The sequence below is a fragment of the Micrasema longulum genome, unplaced genomic scaffold (assembly GCF_059751315.1).
Source record: "Micrasema longulum isolate JH-2025_06_02 unplaced genomic scaffold, ASM5975131v1 h1tg000811l, whole genome shotgun sequence".
NCBI lineage: Eukaryota > Metazoa > Arthropoda > Insecta > Trichoptera > Brachycentridae > Micrasema > Micrasema longulum.
In genome coordinates, this window is record NW_028278003.1 from 1 (window position 1) to 22490 (window position 22490).

A 22490-nucleotide genomic window follows, 5' to 3' on the forward strand; every position below is an offset into this window, starting at 1 on the left:
TCTCTAGACTCGCTAGAAAATCTATGTTGAGTCGGAGCACTTGTAATGCTTTCATAACCATACATACGCACATATATACATATACGAATATATTCGCATATACATAATATATTATATACATACATATTAAGTGTATACATATCATTAAAAGTTCATACATGATACCACTTATTACATTTAACATTTATAAATACAAATTGGTCGTTCAACAGTCAATTAGTCCGAGTATTTTGGTGTATTTTTGATAACTTCCTTCCACATCCTCTCTTTCCCACATGCTGACTAGCCTCTAAAATAAAGATTTAGCGGGTTATTATTTTTTAACAACAGGTTTCCCTGGTGAGGACTCTCAAATCGATTTCATTTTTTATAAAAATTTCATAAAATTAATAAAATGATTCCACCCCTGGGAGGAAAGTAATAACTTTCAATTTTGTGTTCATATATTTCGTTTGCTTACAGTTATAACAGACATTGTTATTTTCTCTTAAAATAAACACATATTTCTTAGTTATTTCGCCATATGTATGGTTTGAAAAAACTTCGTGTTTTTTTTTTATTACAGAAATACAAATTGAGGCTTTCGTTAAGGCATTGGGATAATTGCAACATGCTAAAAAAACTTTTTGTTTGTAGTACGTGATATGTGGCAGAGGCCTATAGCTTAGGGCTCAGAAAAACACTTCGCAAATTCATCGTTAGGATTATTCTTCTCTCGCTGGCACTTTCTTGGGCTTCCTGCTTTGCACTGCTTTTTTTTTCTTTTCGTGCGTAATTCATATTCTGTTGTACTGATATTTCCTAACTTAAAACCAACATAGAAATCGCATTGATCTTTTTTTAGTCTATAAACCGATTGTTTTGTTTGTTTTAATAGATTAAAAAATATGTTTCTATTGATATTCTTCTGTGAACACCAACCTTTATAAATTCTTAACATGTTTATGTAAAATGCAGAACAACGATGAGTAGGTACATTTTTTTATGAAGCTCTATATTAATTTATGACTCAGTATTACAGGTAAACGATCGAGCCATTTTTTACACTATCTTCTTTATTATTTCAACATATTTTGGCACATCATCGGAATTTTTGGGTCACATTTTCCATATTATTATTTTCAGTTAGAATTTGCTTTGACCTGTTCTCATAAGTATTTTTATTTATACCTACTGTGTTTAGGAAAAAAACCCAACAAACTTTTCGGTTTTCTCCATCATCGTCTGTAAAATAATCATTATTTCAACCTTTTCTGTTTTTGTTAGACACGGGTCCCTTCTTTTTTGACATTTCTTATATGTACAAGAGCCCAAAAGGACTTAAATATGTTTTGCTCTAGTATAATTAAATAAATATAGAAAAATTTTGTTAGTATCATTTTAAAAATCATAAGCATATATTACTATAAAACATTACTACTTTCAAGAAAATGTATATAACTACTGCCACACAAAAAGTATTCGAATCTGACTTTCGGACAACAAACTGACAGCACTTTCATGAAGTTTGCACGCAATAGAATATCTCCCATGTGCTAAGTATGTGCACAAAAATACATCCAATGTGACAGTACAGCACAAAGGAAATATTCACATTTATATTTGGGTGCATGCACATTAGAGGTTTATTATTTCAATTTAAACTAGTAAACAGATAGCAGATTAGAGATTTTGATCGATATCAAAAAAAAATTTCGCAAAATTAGCACATTGGAGATATCAAATTTCGAACGGCGATGTTAAGGTTAGAGGTCCCAAGCCATTGGGGACTTTTTTTGCGAAATCGAAGACGCATACCCTCTTTTTTGCTATTTGGCCTCAATTACATAAATACAAAATATTATTGCAATAAGATAACCAGTAACTTGTGCTGACTGAGATCAAATTTGAACCTGAGAATGCGTACTGGGAATACTATGGAATGATTTTTAAATGTTTCTTTCGTAAATAAGTCCTCATTTTACTAAATGTAGATATGTATTACTATTTTACATTCTTGTACGTATTTAATTTTTAATGTTTGCTTTATAAAATCCGGATAGATCTTTCTGTGTTATTATACGCAACGTAACAAAAATAGTTTTTGTTCCTTCTCAAAATCAAATCACAAAAGTCTTGTATCAGTTTCACCGCTTTTTCAGCTTCATTGTTCACTGCTCTAAGCATTGAGATCGTATTTTGCAGTCTAGAAACAAAACATTATTCGCCCATAAAGCCTTTTGCAATAAATTTCTCCACCAATGTAAGGACATTCGTTTGGAAAACTGTCGTCAATTTAAATCGAGAGAACAATTTCTTGCTTTCGACCAATATGAAATTATCAAAAATTTTCTCTGAAATAAAAAAGATATTGCTAACAATTGCGTAATATAAAAAAAAAACAAAAAACGGTCAAAATCAATATACCAAACTATCTATACAAGGAACCACAAAGTTCTTCCTTTGATAGAATGTACCGCTTCTCATGAAACCTAAAAATGTCGAAAAACCTAATAAATTTTCATTGTTGTTTCTTGGTCTATATTATCATTAAAGAGTGACAAGACTGCTACTTCATTAGTCAAATACCATAAATACTGACTAAACATTTGTAAAACAGCTTTTGAGATACTTTCATCAAAGGCTCAAATAAAAAAGCAGCCGTCTAACAGTGCAGCCTTATCTTTAGTGTATAATTTTAGCCAAGAACTAAACAACGATATTATTTGTTAGTAAATCCCTCGAAACATCCATCGGGCTTAGTACATGGCACCCGGGGGCTTCTTTTTGTATCTCCACTCCACCTAATAATACCATAGAAAGCTCTATAAACTCTCGATAGTCATAGTTACTTCAGCGCGGTAAAAACCAAGCAAATCTTCCATTTCGGATACGGTTAGGAATGATTCCATCGTTTCTCTATATCGCTGTTTTGTAATCAGAATCACGTTTTTCCAATTATCGACGATTTTTTATTTTTTGATAAATAAAATATCAGGACTCTTACCTAAATTTTACTAGAATACGCTGTTTAATACCAGTTCGTATACGTGATAGCGGCAAGCAAAAATAAGCATTTCTTTTTCAAGCTTAAACTTGATCTTTCTCGATCACTGTTGAAAAATTTTCTTCTGAATCCACATTTTCATTACAATTAGAAGAAGAATATTGTTGCAATGATTTGTACGACGGAAAAATATTTGATTCGCCGATTGTATCGATGATTATATGAAATGGCCTCTTTATCAGTCAGTTTTTCATCGGCTCGGCTCTCTTTGGCGCTGCAAGTCTTTCGATTTATTTGCGTTTTTTTTTATGTCTCTTCAAACTTGATATAAGTTTACAAGTTTTCTCGCACAGCTCGGTAATAATTTTGTAGTTATTTGTACCTTTTTTCAAATAATAATACACACGCAAATATTGAAGTTTGGGCTTTCACTTACAATTAAATTAATTTCTAAAATATTGTAAAATTAAGCTGCAAGAACTTGTCCATTGGAGGAAAGTTTTTATCCCGTTATTAATGTTTTGCGTAGGTACCCTATTAGGCAGTTTTTTTTTTAGAACTGCATACGTGATTCCACTGTCATGTTTATTTAATGTTTGATCTCTTCTTAATGCTTGGCAATCGCGATGGGAATCTTCCCCTTCAGGAAGGGTTACCTTTCTTTTTTTTCCTTTAATCCGTCAGTGCTTAGAATCTTTTTGGGTTATCCCTGATCACTGGACTGCGTAGTTTTTATCAGGTCATGGTAAATTTAATAAAAAAATATTTATTTATAATATTGTTTACTCCCCTTCGTGCTGCTGCGGATATCCTAACCAATCTTCTTAACACATTTTGTGATCTTGTCCCTTTCCCCCTCTCTATGATTACCGAATGGAGCTTCTCGTTACTATCCGTGGCCCTGTTATAGGTCCTGTTGGATATATAGATCTGGTGGCTTCTAAACAGAATTTCAAGGCTTTTAAAAAGTTTTGTAATCATTTTGGCGAATTGATCATGTCCAATCAATTTAATCCCAGTCAGTGAAGAATTCACTTCCCTCTCTTCTCATTCCAATGAAGTACATATTATGTACTTCTGGATTACTTTCTTTCAGCACAAAGATGCTAAGGCTACCAGATTTCAGAGGGCTCCTTTGGGCAGCTTTTCTCGTTTGATAACGAGAAAAATTTCCGTGTATGTGGGCACCGCCAAGGAGACTTATGTTCTCAGATGCGGTGTGCGGTACGTTGTGGGCAAGCTGTCATGTTTATTTATTAACAGTAGATACATTTACTTGCAAAAAAAATGAAATTAAAAGTACATTATCTCGTGGGCGGGCGCTCGCCTAAGTATACAAGTATGTACTACGTTTAAACGTAATTTGACACAGGCTGCCATTGTTCAAATTACATAAAATTTTATTTGCAATTGTTTTGACCTAATACAAATAAAATAAGAGGGTTTGCGTTAAGAAATACTTGTACTTTTTTTGACACCTAATGTATGACACCTTTAGGTATATTGATTAACCTAATTTTACCCTTAAATGTTTTTTATAGAGTAATATTTGTATGGCCTGTGTAAGTAAGTACGCTTCCTTATGAAATAGTGATATTGCCTATGGTTGAAAGTCTGTGGTAATTAATTAGCAGATCTTGCATTTTGAAATATCTGTGGAATTTCTTTCTGGGATCCAATTGGCATAATTTTTTGTTGTCAACGTTATTTTGGGCGTCATTAATCGTTGTTTAGAATGTAAAATGACTTTTTGTTTGTCTTTTTTACGCAATTTACGTCTTTATTTGAAAATGTTAAAGATATCTCCATAATGTGCTACTTAAAATTGCTCTGAACTTCAAAAAAGGGAAGATTTAATCACTCAAATAAACTTCATATTTCACAAACACCTTACTTCTAGCATATGTCCAGCAAATAATTTAGATTTATGATCTCAAATAGTATATTTTAACAATTCAACGGCATCTGTTCGTCTCTAAAATGCCTGAACAAAGTAATGATTACAGAGTCGTAGTGTTTGGTGCAGGAGGTGTTGGCAAAAGCTCACTCGTATTGCGTTTTGTCAAAGGCACTTTTCGTGAATCGTATATACCAACAATTGAGGATACATACAGACAAGTAAGATCTCACAACCTTTTTGCGCTTCCTTATCACGTTCTCATTTTTCATTTTGTTATTGATTACTTTAATTGAAGCCTTATTTATCTATCTTGCATTTTTTTTATAGTATGAGCACTTATTTAGAAAGTTCCATTCAGTTAATTTTCATGATGTTGATGTGTTTGTATTTTTATCGCTGTTGCATTGTCCACGATACCCTATCAGTGAACTTTAAAAAAAATACTACATATATTATTCTTATTTGTTGATATAGATGTATCTCTTCAATTGAAAGCACATTCTTAGTTTATTATTGCTGTTATCTTACCCGCTTATGCTTTAATAGCTGTTTTTATTTATTCAAAAATATAATTTTTTCTATTAAATTTAAAAACAAACTATTTTATAAAGAAGCATAGATTTTCACTGTCACTGTTATCAATAGGTATCTTTTTTGTATGATCCCGTGTAAGTTGGATTCGTTCCACAGTGGTAAACACAGTTTACCCTGAAAATGACTACTGCAATGATAACCGAAACGTCGGAACGAATACAACTTACAAGGATCATACAAAAAAGATACATATTTCTTTTATCAAGCTTTTTTTCAGCCAGATAATAAGTATATGAAAGAATTTTTGAGTTTAGCCAGACTTCACTGCACAATCACTTTGTAAAAGTAATTTATTTTAAGTAGTAAAGCTTTCAAATAAAAGTTATTGATTCTCCAGCAAATTGGCCAAATTTCTGAATACTTGAGTAGGTACAAATTATCTATAAGTGTATATTTTTTTATTGGCTGTTATTTTTTTATTTTTTGCTTATTGTGCTTAGTATATTGTTCTGTATTTGTATAGTTAATGTTTATATTTTGAAAAATAAATATTTTTTAATACATGTATATTTTGTTTGATTTCTTGCCTTGTTTTATTATTTTGTTACATTGTGTGAGCAGTTTCTCGGTATTACTCAGGGGAAACTGTGTCTCAAAGATCATAAAAGTTAATGCTTCAACTTCAGTTAATTATTCAACAATATTTTTATTTTCAAGTCCAAATATTTGAAAACAAGTACCTACCACAGGTTTTTACCTTCATTCTTTTAACTAAAATAAGGCTTTTTTATCTCTGTTAGATTATTGTAACTTTTCAATCATTTCATGTGTAGACAATTTTGTCTACCCCCGTTTTGAATGTAGGTTACATAGTACCCAGAGTATATTTTTTTGCTATAAATCTATAGCGTTAGAAAGACTAAGTATTATTGTTTTAAACCAATAAATATCTTACTAAACCTCAGAATTTCCTTTAAATTTGAAATATGGAAACATTGGGAAAAACGTAAAAAGGGAAAAGTATAGTACTCGTTAGAAGAAAGAAAAGATCTATTAACATATTATAACAGAGATGAAGAACATTTTAGAGAAGGCAATATAGAAGTCTAGGCATCTACAGGGCTTATGACCTGTCATTGGCTAGTTCAAGTGGCCACTTTACACACTGTGTAACATTTACCATTCTGCCCATATTTGAACATCTATATTCCTTCAATTCTTTCATCTGTTGATGTTGGTGAAGTTAAAGAGCTGAAACCTTTATTTGTGTCTGAGATTCACGTGATTGAATTATTTCACCATCGTACTAGGCGACGCCTGAAATTTTTAATTTTTACACTTCTTCATGGACTAGGTGGATTTATCAACAATATTTTGAGTTTGTCCAAATTAAAAAAAAAAAATTTAAATCTTTCATCTGTTGATGTTTTGAATTGAAGGAATATAGATGTTCAAATATGGGCAGAATGGTGAATGTTACACAGTGTGTAAAATGACCACTTAAACCAGCCAATGACAGGTCATAAGCCCTGTAGATGCCTAGACTCCTATATTGCCTTCTCTAAAATGTTCTTCATCTCTGTTGTAATATGTTAATATAAACAGCTCCCCAGGGAGTTGAATCCAGTCCTTGTCTACAAAAATTTGGACAAACTCAAAACATTGTTGAGAAAAGGTCCATATAGAAAAATAATAATGTAAAAATATTTATTATTTTCTTTTTTTTAAATGTATTTTTGACAATATTATTTTGGCTATGTAGTTAAATCACTGAATATTTAATTAAGTGTATTTTAAATACTCATAGGATACAAAAATTAAAATAAATTGATGTGTCAATAGAATTATTTGATATCATTAAAAATGAAAAGTGTTCCCATAAATATTACAATTTCTGGTCTACATAAAAAATATAAAGCATGCGAGGATTATCATCAGGTATAAATTAAATATGAACTGATACATGTATATACAAGAATAAAACTAAAAAAAAATATTTGTTAACTTTGCAATCAAGTTATTTATATTTACCATACCTATTATTTGTCCTATGCAGCATTGATTGCATGTAGTAACATAAAGAGGAATGTAAAATAGACTTCGACTATATAATCGATGACAATCCATCACTGTCTAAGTCATCCCGATATGCCATTCAGCGGTAAATATATTCAAACATTACTAGTAAAAACAAAAAAATACTTACACAACTGTAAAAAATAAAAAGTCAGATTAAAATGTTTTTAAAAAAATTATTGCCGTAAATTTACTGAATGCACGCTGAATGAATGTTGAAAAAAAACTTTTTTTCTCTCCTCTCTTACGTGATAATGGATTCCCGTTGACAATATACTTACTACGAAACCCTTACTATAGAAATCATTAAGTAGTCATTTATTGTCATTCAACAAAATTCATGTAACTTTGAATATCTGTAAGATTCTTCTTGAGGTAAAACAAAGAAATGAGTGAATAACTAATGAAATTAATGTTTTGTATATACCTATATAAAAACGTTCACTACATTATTTTGTTTATTTGATGAATTATTATATTTATAATACACTACAAAAACTAATAGAAATGTGCCTACTGCCGACTGCGACACGGTACAAATTACTAGTTCTTAAACATATACTTTTTTCTACTAAACACTCAGTTTACCCTGTAAATGGCTCCTGCAATGGTAGCTGAAACGTCAGAACAAATTCAACACACACGGTATCACCCAAAAAAGGAACATATTGACACGTAAGTGTGTTTGCGTGCTGTCAAATATAAAATGGAAAATATTTTGGGCCTCCTATTTTGATCTAATAATTTGTTACCACTGCGTGATACTTGATACTATTTTTCAATTATAAAAATTTGCAGATTAATAATATTTTAAAAGAATGTTAGCAAAACTAATCTCATAGTTGTTAAAAATCTTAATCAAATGATTTTTTCAAAGTCTTATAAATGTGGAAAAAACTATAACACCCATAAATCGTATTTAACTCCTCTTATAATTTTTATATAAATATAAGTAATAATAATAAATACAAGTTTTAATAGTCGACAGGCGCCGTTGGCTAAATGGCCAACTGTGAAACTGGGGTCGCGGGTTTGATTCTCGCCAGTTGCAAGGAAAAAATCCAAGAAATGTTATTTTCTCATTTGGTCTGGGTGTTGTGTATTCTTCATAACTTCCTTCCGTATCCCCTCCTTCCCACCTGCTGACAACCCTCTAAAAGAGAGGCTTAGCGAGTTATTCCTTTAAAAAAATATATTTAAAAACACCTAAGTCTTAAAATTATAACCAGATGGAAATGGATGATTATGAAAACTGTGAGTATCTGCTTATTCAATTCTTATTTCAATCCTTAATATTAATGTCATGACCAAATAATAATGTATTTATAAATTTAGGCAAGATGTATGCATTTGAAGCATAGTTGTCATGATCAGTATTGCAACACTGCTTAATTTTGTAAACTGTTATATGTTTAGATCTAAATTTGTTGCAGCAGAGAGGGAAAATATTTTTGAAAAGGGAGTATGGAAGTCTAGGCGTTTACAAAATTAAGCAGTGTTTACGACCTGTCATTGGCTGGTTTAAGGTTATAAGTCTGTAAATGCCTAGTCTTTCATATTCCCTTCTCAAAAATATTTTCCCTCTCTGCTGCAACAAATTTAGATCTAAATAACTCCCTAGGGAGGAAATCCAGGCTGTCTGCAAGCATTTGGACACACTCAAAACATTGTTGTTATTTGTTTAATTATTTATGGAGTTGTGTATTACTAAAAATAACATTTATCTACCACTTGATTGAATATTTCAGGTGATTAGTTGTAATAAGAATATCTGCACCCTTCAAATAACAGACACCACTGGATCTCATCAGTTTCCAGCCATGCAACGTCTCTCTATCAGTAAAGTAAGTCAATTATAACTAATGTATTTAAATACTCCAAGAGATAACCCTAACTTTTTAAAACCGTTTTAGCGCTAAATATTTTATTTAAATTAGGAATGTGACTTTTTCGACATCCGCAGATGTGGATGTTTTAAGAAACAGTTAAGAAAAATAAGTACAAACAATTTGCAAAAAATATATAATTTTTAAGTAAATATTCATATTTTTATTGAATAATAGTGTTTCTCAACAGTGTATCGGAGATGCCGACACTGTAGGATTTTCCGGTTGATGCTGACCGTCAATTAATAAATGTGTTAGTAGTGTCTAGAGTCGATTATTGTAATGGTTTCTATGCAGGTCTACCAATGAACAAAATGACTCACCTACAGTCTGTATTAAATGCTGCAGCGAGACTTATTTTCGGAATCTCTAAGTTCAGTCATATCACTCCACTACTTCGGGAATTACACTGGCTACGTTTTCCACAGAGGGTGGAATACAAACTCTGTTGGCTTATGTATAAATCACTGCACAACTCTGCTCCGGAATATCTAAGGGAACTATGCATTCCTGATGAACAAGCTGACAGGTGTCTCACGCCTAGATCAGCTACGTCTACGGCGAGAGGAAAAGTTATTATACCTCTACACAAACAGCGCACTAAATTGAGTGAATGCACATTTGCGGTCGCAGGCCCTATGGCATGGAATGCTCTCTCAGCAGATGTGCCAGGCTGTGAAAGTGAAGTGATGTTTCGGAATAAACCTAAAACCCACTTGTTCTCTGAATCATTTGAATAAATCCGTAGCATGTGACTTTAAAATAAATTGTTTGAATTAAATTACAAATTTAAAAGCTTCAATTAAATTTATTTATCTGTAGAATCACTAAGTAAAGCGCCCTTGAGGTATTATATTACGAAAATGGCGCTATATAAGTTATCCATAATAATAAGTTTGAGTGCGATCGGTCTTTCAGTTTGTTGTCAGCAGTCAAAAACATTGGTTGTACTCAAGTGCGTGTTGCTGTTTTTACTATGGGGAAAAAAAACTTAAACGAAGAATTTATGTTAAATTTTGTGTCGCAAACAAAAGTTTGGGTTCAGAGGCGTAAAAAATGTTGCCGAAAGCCTATGGTGACTACCATATAGAAATCAGTTTAGTTTTGAGGCGCAAAATGTCAATTTTGTCTATTCTATCAAAAGGTTTGACATGCAGTTGTCTTTTTCGCACAGTATCTGGGAGGCAGGAAAACAATGTTCGAATACCTATTTAATAAAATTCTGTCCTCACAATTTGTGTAAACCGAAACCCAAAAATAAAATGTGGATGTACATATCTAATTTGGACTAAATACAATAATTTTATATCAAACTTTTGATTGTTTTCATTTAATCTATACATGAGTATGTACTCAAATCTAGTAATAACAAAGCATTGCGGGTTCAGCCCGTTTAATATCGTTCTTAACTCAGTAACATTTATATTTTAGTACATAAGATTTTCTCATCATTGCTGTTATTTTTTTTTATTTACCGATTTTATGTTTCTATCTTAAAACTGTTGCATTCCACTTTGTATAATTTATTGTCCTTTTTTTATTTTACTTTCATTAAATTGTTTAGTTAGTTTTTTTCCTTTATTATAACATATTTCATATTATGTGTTGTATTGTAATTTGTTGTGATTATTTTTGTATTACATTTTTTGTAAAAAGTTCTTTGAACCGTTGATGAATAAATAAAAAAGGGTTACGCATCCACTAAACAAACATCCGTAACAATAAATGTGGATATGGATCTTCTTAAGTAAGATAATGTTCCGCAGATGTGGATCTCTGTTACAACCCTGCTTTAAATATATCATAGAGTACCAAATCAAATTCAGCCTTTTTTCAGGTCATTTACTAGCATTAGAATAAGAAAAGAAAAATATCTAAAAATGATCCAGTTTTCAAATTTCTTTCAACCATTTTACCGAGTTTTATTGTATTTGAAAAAACATCTTTATAATAATTATCCATAAAGTCGTGCTTTCAAATTGTCCAAATTTTTTTATTATATTCCCAGAATATTTTTTAATTCACCGCAGACTCAAAATCAGCTTACGTATTAATTATTTCACAACCAACTAAATGAAAAAAATTTCAGGGGCACGCTTTTATTCTGGTTTACTCAGTCAGTAGCCGTCAGTCTCTGGAAGAGCTGCGGCCAATTTGGGCCACTATCAAGGAGCTAAAGGGCTCGGAGCTGCCCGGAATTCCTGTGATGCTGGCAGCTAACAAGTGCGACGAGGCAGCGGAGGTGCGCGAGGTCAGCGTGGGTGAGGGGCAGGCGGAAGCCTCAGCGTGGGGAGTCTCCTTCATGGAGACCTCTGCCAAGACCAACCACAATGTCAAGCAACTTTTCCAAGTAAATCTACATTTACTTTATCCTTTTTATAACTCACGCATATTACAAAAGATAAATTAATGGTCGAAACAATGTTAAATCAAACAAAAAAAATGATAAATTAAATCCTTCCTTATTCCTTCCCTTACTCATTATAGGTACGTCATTTTATTCTAGTAAATAAATATTTTGAGTTTGTCCAAATATTTATAGAAAAGTCCTAGTTTGGCCCCAGAAAATTTATTTAAAGCAATATGGAAAGACTAGGTTTATATTTGTCGGCCTCGTGGTGTAATGGTCAGCGCGTTTGCTTACCATGCAAGAAGACTCAGGTTCGATTCCCGACATGGTTCATATGAAATATTTATTTAAAAGGGTGTTTTTACACTAAAAATATTTTATAGTCCCTGGACTGGTACCTGAAGCGTGAGACTGATCATCTTACCTTCATGTAACAAAAATGATCAAGATACGCTGTGATTGGTGTGTCATTGCAGTTCCCTATGCACCATTCGGTGTGGAAAGGGAATGATGATAATGAGGTTTACATTACAATTCTTACTTGAGGTAATATGAAAGACTAGGTTAACATTACAATTCTTAGTTGAGGGAATATGAAAGACTAGGTTAACATTACAATTCTTACTTGAGGGAATATGAAAGACTAGGTTAACATTACAATTCTTAGTTGAGGGAATATGAAAGACTAGGTTAACATTACAATTCTTAGTTGAGGGAATATGAAAGGCTAGGTTAACATTACAATTCTTAGTTAAGGGAATATGAAAGGCTAGGTTGTTATTACAATTCTTACTTAAGACTTGTCATTTGTTGGTTTCAGTAATCACTGTGTAATATTCATTATGTTTGAACATCATAATTTTTAGATACTCTGTCTTAATAATGTCCAATTAATATATCTTAGTCGGCCTCGTGGTGTAATGGTTAGCACGTTTGTCTACCATGCAAGAGGTCTAGGGTTCAATTCTCAACATGTTTGCTATAAAATATTTATTTAAAACAGTGTTTTCACACTATAATATTTTATAGTCTCTAGACTGGTACCTGAAGCGTGAGACTGATCATCTTACCTTCATGTAGCAAAAAATTATCAAGATACGCTGCGATTGGTGTACCGATGCAGAACCCTATGCACCATTAGGTGCGGAATGATAAATAGACTTTACCTACAAGTAAATTGGGCAAAACAGGAAAATACACAAATTATACAAGTCACACACTAGTCTAATATAATTTTCTAACAGTGTTTTTAAAAAACCATCACTAATATAATTTTTAAAACGTCTGCATGTGAAAATGGTATTTTACTCAATTATGAATGTAATTCGCAGGAATTATTGAATATGGAAAAGAATCGAAATGTTTCTCTACAAGTTGATGGAAAAAGTAAAAAGAAAAAGGAAAAGGGTATTAAAGTGGATGGAGGAGAGCCATCCACAGGAGGTCGAGAAAAATGCTCAATGATGTGAAGCAAACATACTTCTTCTGTCAAGATATCTGCTGTTCATAATGTATCAACTGCTGCTACTACTAATACGTTTTTCCTAAATAATCAATTACAGTAATATTCTGTTTACTCTAAGATCTTATAATAATTAAAACTATGTGTAGATATCTCTTAATCCCCTTTTATCAGATAATTTCGTATAAAACACTTCTAAGCACTTAATAATATCACCCTTTTCCATATCTATTGAAATAATAACGCATGTATAATATAAAATATAATAATGTTTGTCTAGTAGCAAACGGCCTACTACTCTGTGAGCAATAAATTAAACGAAGTTCTTAGCGGATTTTCATTTTAAAAAGTTACATTAACAAATTTGTCATCGATGTATACATATGAAATATAAAAATGTGCTTTAAATTTATTCCTAAAATGTATTGAACCATTAATTTGATCTAACCACTTATTGATGTGTGTGTATGTGTATATATAATATATATATATATTTTTATGTAAAGCAAAAATAAAGAAATTTTATTTATGTAAAGTTTAAAGATAATGTATTTAAATATTCATATATGTAGTACGGTTATCACTTTCAATGGAGTGATTGATATAGCACAGCATTCAATTTAATTTTATAGTGGCATTATTATAATTTATTTATAAAACATAATTTTTAACTTATTAAGTGTGGTTAAAAAAAATATCCCGTCAATTCCCACTGCTAAGCTACTGGTTTTATATTTAAAAGTGACTGAGATATAATTATTGGTGCTCTATGTATAATTTATTGAAGGAAAAAGAAAAACCTTAGTTTCTGGAAAATTATGGTGTCACCATTGGGTGACACACACAACATCGGGAAATAATATATATATATTTTTTTTTAACATGTTCCAAGTAATAAAGACCGTTTTATTTTTAAAAATATAATACATAAACCTAAAGCATCGAAAATACTATACTATACTACACCAGACTAAATTATCAAAGGTACTGATAATTTTTTTTTTTTAATATTGCTAAATCTCATGAAATTGGTACTCACAATGCACGTAGGTATAAGCCAATTTCACATTTTTTCCACATGATTTGTGTGGTGGCATTTTACACATCTTTGCGAACGGTTTTCTCTTACGTGTTCAACCACATCTGCATCAAAGCAAACTTCTGTTGGAATTCTAGCAGATGCAGGTCCGCTTGAAGGATACCTTCAGTTTCATACCCATATTTTGCAAAGGTTTGGACAATATTTTGTCAGAATTCACAATAAGTGTAGTGTTCTTCTCAAATAGCGCTCGACTACATCCAAGTATTGTGGCAAGCAGTTCTCCACAATAATGCCAAACCGACCAATTATTTTACTTATGGTGTTGATTCCTTCAATGCTATTATCGTGCCATTTGACAATGGTCATCTTATCCTTTGCATTGCATAATGATAGATTCTCGAAAATGTCTACTTTTTTTGGACTCTTTCACTGAATTGTTGGTTGCCAGTATGGTTGTTTTTAGAGAGTTGTGAGAAAAGCTTTGGAATAGAAAAAAATATGGTTTGGTCGAAGACTCGGTGAAAGCCTTGCAGCACTTGAGTTATGCAAAATTGCGTAAACTGATTTACTAAAAAAAAAATTAAATCTTTCAGACCAAATAACTGATGTAATGATGTAACTTTATTAAAATATTTTCAGATACCGAATGAAGCATTGAGTTCAGTTTGAAATTGTGAATGTACAAATAAGTTAGGCAAAGAAATTATTGTGTGCATAAATAATGCATAAACAATAAAACACAAAATTACTATTTAAAACTTGTTTATTGCCATTTTAGTAAAACATATAAGTAGCCATCACAATATGCCATCAAGCTTGTACACTGATATTTTCAATAGAATAGTGCCAAAAACTACTAACTAGAGCATTCCAGATATGCGAAAATTGTTGAGAAGATAAAAAAAGAATGCTCTTACAAATCCAGTTCAATTTTGATTTTAAAAATATTGGTTCAGTTTGAACTAACTCGAGTAAGTCAAGGACCTGTAGATGATGATTAGAATTGACGGGTTAAACAATTTTTTTTTTCCATATATTTTATTATAATAATAAATATTTTATTATTGTTTTAAGTAAATTGCCAACATCTGCCAAAATTGTATATCTTAGTTGTAAAAACATATAAGCAACTATAAATATTAAATTATGGTATTTTATTATTATACTGCATCGATTAAAAGTGTCTTTTAATTGTTCAGAAACCATGAGGTGTCATTCTTTAAAATCCTTCGTAATTTTTACAACAGCGATCATTAATATTTTGATTTTTGGCTATAATAAATAAGTTAAACATGACATAAATACTTAGAGAATGTCCTGTAAACATTAAAATATTATGTTCTTAGTTATTTTCATCCATTTTTACAGCACAATAAACATACAAAAAATATATATAATAATCCAATCAAATAAAACAAAATTTGCATATCATCGTTGCGCCGGCAATACTCTGTTAAATAACATTGAAAAAATTGATCTAGAGATTAATAAAACAATGTATCTTTTGGTGGTGGATTTTTTTAAATATGGTTTTTTTATTGATAACAAAAAGAAAACTTACGTAATTTTATTTTGAAAAAATACAAGTATATTTTGTTAAACAAAAATTGTATAATCTTAATGAGAAATTATAAGTACTTTTAATAAAGAAAGTTCACTTAACAGATATTACCGGCGCAACGACAGTATGTTTTACCTGTTTTGTTTTATAAATTTGAAAAATTGTATTCGGTTTATGAAAATAAATCATGATTAATAACAAGTTTTTACTTTTATTAGATTCCAATTTTGAAAGGTAGAGACATTTATTTTTTTAATAAGACAAAGAAGATTATTGCAAAGGAAAATTTTCCCAAAACATGAAATAGTCGATATTACATTTTTATAATATGTACATTAACTATAATTTATAAAATCTGTTTTTTTTTTACTACACACTGATTAATATTTTGTATATCTGCATATGTATTTCTAACACATACTTAACATATTCTGTGATAGTTTAAAATAAACGCATTGCTAGGTGTTAATATTATTATCACGTTTATGAGACCATTTTATATAATATTCAATGTGGTCTTATCATGATATGGCCTACATTATTTGAAATTTACTTATTCAAATCATCTATTTAAGGTAAATATTTTTATTATTAACTTTTTCTCTCATAATGAACAGTGAGTGAGTGAGTCGTGATCAAAATCTATTTCTCTCGGTGCAGTCCCGATCATGTACGACACATATCTAGAATAATGTGATTTTCCTAATATTTCTTGAATATTAAAAACCAATGACGTATAATTAAATGGACATGTCAAAAGTGCAAAGTCGATGGCATTCAAATTCCTGGGTGTGAAGTGATCCACGTGTGAAGAAATACTCTTTAATTATACTGTAACTATAAAGAACAGAAAAGATGCATTGTTTCATTCTTAAATGTAGTACAATCTATTAAATAAGTGATTAGTTAGATATATTTTAAATACCGTTTTCATATTAAAGCATTTAAAGTAATAACACTGACGGGCAACGAGTTAGGGAGAAATATAAACCTAGAAAATAGGTTTATCTCTTTCTCACTCATTTGTTTGCACTTGTATAGTAATTTTCTTACTTTTAGTATGTATAATAGTAGAAATGGGTACTTATATCATAAAATTTACACTTTAATCAGTTATGTATTTGTTTATTCACATTGCTGTAAAATTGGCATTTTAATAAATCTCAAGCATGTTATGACAAAATAACTTGCTTTTCTGGAAAGTTTTACTTAATTTTTTAGTTTGATAGTCAATAAATTGACAAAGCACAGGTGCGTCTAGCGGTTAAGCTGTAAACATTCTTCTTTTTCCACATCCGCTCCTAAGTGGAGCATGTGGACATCACCAGACACGTCCAGGAGATCCAATCACTAGCTAGCACTGTTGCCTCCTTAGTTCCGTCAATCCCGTGTTTCATAGTTCAACCGAATAAAGCCTAAAGATCATCATCAACGGTCTCCATGACGGCGGAAGCACGGGCTCCCGCCGCCAACCTACGGAGGTGTGGAAAAAAGGTAAACATTAGAATTCCTAAAACAAGACCCGAGACCGACGTTCTTAAATTAAGGCCAAATTTCAATAAGACACTATTTTAAACTTAATGCTGTATTTGAGTTTTTCTACTGGCATTTCGCATTTTAATTATAATAATAAAAATACGTATATAGTTTGTGTATCGTAAGTGACTGGGTTTCGTCGTGACCGACATCGTTAGACCGGTGGGAGACTAAAAAAAATTCTATGCTATGTTTGTGTAGTGCAAGCGGGGGTTGTCAATTTTGATTTTATAAAAGCTCGTTTATTACTATATTATATAAAATCATGATTGACAACCCCTGCTTGTACTCGTATTTAACATACAAATTTGTTTAGTCTTCCACCAATCTGACGATGACAATCACGGCGAAACCCGGTCACTGGTAAAAATTTTTAACAATACTATCTATGGATTTTAATAATTATTATTCTAACTAATATTATCAAGGCCAAGGTACCTAAATGTTCAGTACGTTGATATAAGAAATACTCATACGTAGGAATACTGAAAATATTGTTTGAGTTTGTGAATCACATGCGCCTGAACTTTCTGTGAGAATTTTAGGAATATTCATAGATTTTATTTAACATTTTAAAATATACATGTACATATACGTATTATTATTTTTTAATTTTCAAGGGATGCGCAAGGACGCACCTGGCTAGTTATAGAATAATGTGTCTATTTATTTATACGTCAGTGACTAAAACAGATAATTTATTGGATGTGAGTTGTTATCCTAAAACTTCAGATTATTTATTATAATATTAACATATCAAAAAAATATCATCTGTTAACTTAGTAATATGTATTTTTCAAATATATAGTTACTTTGTTTCCTGTCTTAAATGTATCGGATAATGATTATTTCTCTCTTCTTTGTAACTGCTGAAATGTTATGAAAAGTGCTTATTTTTGTTTTGGACCTCTCGACATCAATTCACGAGTTCAAAGATTTGCAATATTCGCAATATTCTATAAACACGACAATAACTATGCATTATATACTCGTATATGTATCACCTTCACATTTTTATAGAAATTATTTTTATCACAATAACAAGCTTATTATCAAATTAAAGTTTTAAAACATGATTCTCACTATTAAAATAGGCTAAAAAATTTAATGTTTTATTCAAATCAACAGTTCCCGAGCTATGTACTAGTGTGGATGTAAATATGTTTTCTCTAAAAAAACCCATTGCCAAAATTTCTTTCAAATATTGTCAAATTTCAGATTGGTTTTTTATTAAAAGTTTATTACACCTACAGTTAATATTTTATTATAGAATTGGGTATTACCCATGGTTGTGTTATTAAAAAACCATTTTCAGCATAAATGAAATCAAATTTTAAAAATCTTAAACTGTTTGTTGGTACAAAATATTTTCTACGAGAAAAATGTTAGGATTCCAAAAATTCGAGAAATGCTGATTTGATCAATGTTTCTGTTGACAGATATGTTTCTCTAGATATAAAAATTGTATGCATATGTTTAATGATTCCTATACTCAGATGTGAGCATTATTTGACACTTAACAATGTCAAAGTGCAATTTAAAAGCAACGAAATTATAGATTATGATATAGTTATATGAATATGGATGTACAACGAATGCTTTTATTTATTATGTATAGTAAAATTGTTATTAAAAACCCATATAGGGATATTTAGCATTAATCTTTCATTTACATGAAATACTGCAAGTTTTCATAAATATCAAAATGTATTGTGTTTACCATATATATGTGTGTAAATATACTGCTACACATCATTATTTTTATCAAGCTTTGTTACTGCAATCTATATTTGACCACCCTCATATACCGAGTTGTGTTATCAGCTTTTTTATAAATGTATTTTTTCATGAATAAAATTTGATAATGGAAATCAAATATTTTTGTATGGAGAATTCTCTGAATTATTAATGATTCAAGTCAATGGTCACAATGCTATATGTGTTTATTAATTTTCTGTTCACATTCAGGAAACATCCATTATAATTGTCCAAATAAAATTATATAAACTTTGTTTTGAAACTTATGTTTCCTATGATAAATAACCAGAAAGACGTAAACATGCTATATAAAAATAATAACAAACATAGATATATAAACACAAAAATCCTATCTACAAATTTGAGTATGGTGTTTTCCCAAGTGTATTTGTATACACAAACTTAGAAGAAAAAGCTAGTGTAGAACTTATGCACTTAAATATCATCCCCCGTACATATCCAATTATTAGAAATTTATTTACACTTGTGTACATATAAGTAGGCACTAGAAACTTGATATATTACACTTTAAAGCCTCTAAAGGCATGCAGTTTACAGCCAAACATTTACTAGGAAATGTTAAGAAGATAAGATATCAATATATGAACTGGAGGCAATAAATAAATAGTTTGTTAAATTGTTGAATTTTGTCATAACAGTAGTGTCTTAATAATTATTCAGATGTTTGAAAAATTTGGCAGGTTTTACTACTTACTTTTTATTGTAATTAGATATTTTCAACTAATATTATGTTGGTATAAAAAAATAAATTGCTGGAAATAAGTTCAAATTGTGTATGCAGACATTTTACTAAACGGCAATGCTGCAGCGTCATGTAGTTTGGCTAGTAAACAAATCCAGAAAAATATGAAATCCTGTAAAGCAATTGATAGTGGAATCAATGAAAAAAAACCTTGCTCCAAGGTGCACTCAATAAAATGTTATTTAGACATTAATATTTATTGCTCTTTCATAAACAATTTCACTATAAAATTCAAACCTACGTACATTACAATGATACCTACTTAGAGGATTAGTAAATATATTTAAATAAAAGTTATGATATAACATGCCTATTATATTTCTCACTGTATTATTGTATTTCTCATTTGTAAAACAATTTAAAGTTTCGTCCTTGCAACAAGCATATTGCTGTTTTCATAAATATTTCAAAATTTGGTTATCTTTGGTCAAAAACAGTTTCAACTTATATGCAAGAACAACAATGATATTTTTTATTGTAACTCCACACCACATTAGAGGTTAAGGACAGTAAGAAAACAAATTTACTTTAAAGCCTCTCATTGAAAAATACAAGATGGTTAATTAATTACACTAATTTATTTATCCTGAAAAGATGGATTTTTTTAGATACTGTAGTTTACCTCTTGCATATAGATATGTGCATTGAAAAACTATAATTGAATCCATTTTTATATGTACATTGAAAAACTATAATTGAATCCAGTTTTATATGTATATTTACAAATAATAAAATATTATGTTTTGAATTGTGTATCTACACAAATATTAAGTTTTTTTATCAAAAAATTATTTTGCTTTCATCATTTGAAATATAAAGCAAAACAAATTATAGAGAATAATTAAAAGTATGTATATATATTGTGAATGTGACCAAAGACAACTTTCTTTTAAATAAAACAAAATGGAATTAAAAAATAACATGTGATTCCACAACTATGTAAGTATACTTCATAATTTACCAATATTTAAATAAAATACTTTTAATATCTTCAAATGTTTTCTTTTATACATTTTACAATATGAAATATAAGCTGTTTTTCTTTCCTTATTATTCACAATTTTCATAAAATTTCTTACATGTAAATTACACTGGCCAGCCTTATTTTGTTTCCTTCACTTCATTAGCAAATTTTGGGCTGAGAAAAACAAAGACAAAGAAAAATAATAATTAGCTGTTGTTTCTGTAATATATAATAATAGGTGGAAGTATTTTATTTTAACAAATTAAAAGAAAAGTATACATTTTAATCACATATAACATTGATGGAAGAATACTTAACAGGTGGTTGGGTCTAACGAGAATCATGCCGTGGCTTCATAAAATCCTAGTATTTTGGCTTGCCTCTTGTGAGTCCCGGAGCATCCTTACATTACAGGCAAGCATTACTATAGTCTAATGGCTTGGATGCCTTTGTATAACAGAAATATCCTAATGAAATCTGTCTCCGTGTTTATCACTAACAGCTATATAACCAGCAGGCTTATTCTGTCACAATTTTGTTTTGTAAGTTCATTCGTTTGTCATATATTTATCTCACTCTAACGCAATCAAAATTGTATTTCGCTTTCGTTTCCTCTCATACGATACAAATGTAACAAAACAAATAAGTTACAAATGTTACAAAATAAGGTCACAGGAGGGAGACAGTCTCAGCGGGAGTGGAAAGATTTTAAGGGACATGTAACATCAGAGTGATGAAATTTTTGCAGAAGTACTGTCACCAAGTGAATGTAGTTATTAACATATTACAACAGAGATGAAGAACATTTTAGAGAAGGAAATATAGAACTCTATGCGTGTACAGGGCTTATGAACTGTATTGGCCAGTTAAAGTGGCCACTTTACACACTGTGTAAAATTCACCATTCTGCCTGTATTTGAACAACATAGTCCTTTTATTCAAAATTTGAACAAACTCAAACATTGTTGATAAATCCACCTGGTCCAAGAAGTATAAAAAATGAAAAATATTTCAGGCATTACCTAGTATAGGTATATTATTATAGTTGGGGCCAACCAGTACATAGTGAGATGCATATATTTATTAGGTATATATAGGTTTACAAAGGGTACAAGTGTCTGCTCATTGAACATGTAGGCCCAATTTACATGTATCGTCCAAACCCACCATATGTTACAGTCCTAGAAGGACCGCCGTAATGTTTATTTGTACTGTGTATGCGTTACACGTGTCGCAGCTATATGCGAAATGGCTCATACAGGCGATGCGCGCCGGTGTTTACGAGACCTGCAGCTGACGTGGAGGTAGTATGACACCCTCCACACCAGGCCACTCGCCGAGCTTTATGACCCACACCTCCAAGCTCGTCCATTTATGATGTGTGATTTTTTAAAGAATAAATTATTTGAGCTTATAACTTTAATTCCATCTGTGTGTTCTCCGGTCTTCGCTCTGCTCTGCCCGCTGACTACCTTCGCCTCTACACCGCTTGGACCAGGTGGAGAGTCTTTTTATTGTTTGACTTTCAGTCGGCGCAATCCTGCCCCTATCTCCCAGTTTTGTCTTTTGGCCCTGCCTGGGAGGGTAGCCTCCTGTTCACACTGGGAAGCCTGACTGCGGCGTATGTGGTAAGGTGAAAGTTCAAGGAGTATAGTCAGTGCAATATAGTCAC

At 30.9% G+C, this 22490-nt stretch overlaps 1 protein-coding gene across 1 annotated transcript; it reads left to right on the forward strand.

Annotated features, from left to right (window-relative positions):
* The first annotated feature begins 4643 nt into the window (after positions 1 to 4643).
* Positions 4644 to 13521, forward strand: LOC148278891 (GTP-binding protein Di-Ras2). The gene is made up of 4 exons (XM_088230715.1): positions 4644 to 5104; positions 9245 to 9340; positions 11472 to 11732; positions 13064 to 13521. Exons 1-4 carry the CDS (start codon positions 4967 to 4969, stop codon positions 13199 to 13201), a joined length of 633 nt encoding a protein of 210 aa, XP_088086841.1. The 5' UTR covers positions 4644 to 4966; the 3' UTR covers positions 13202 to 13521.
* The last annotated feature ends 8969 nt before the right edge of the window (positions 13522 to 22490 follow it).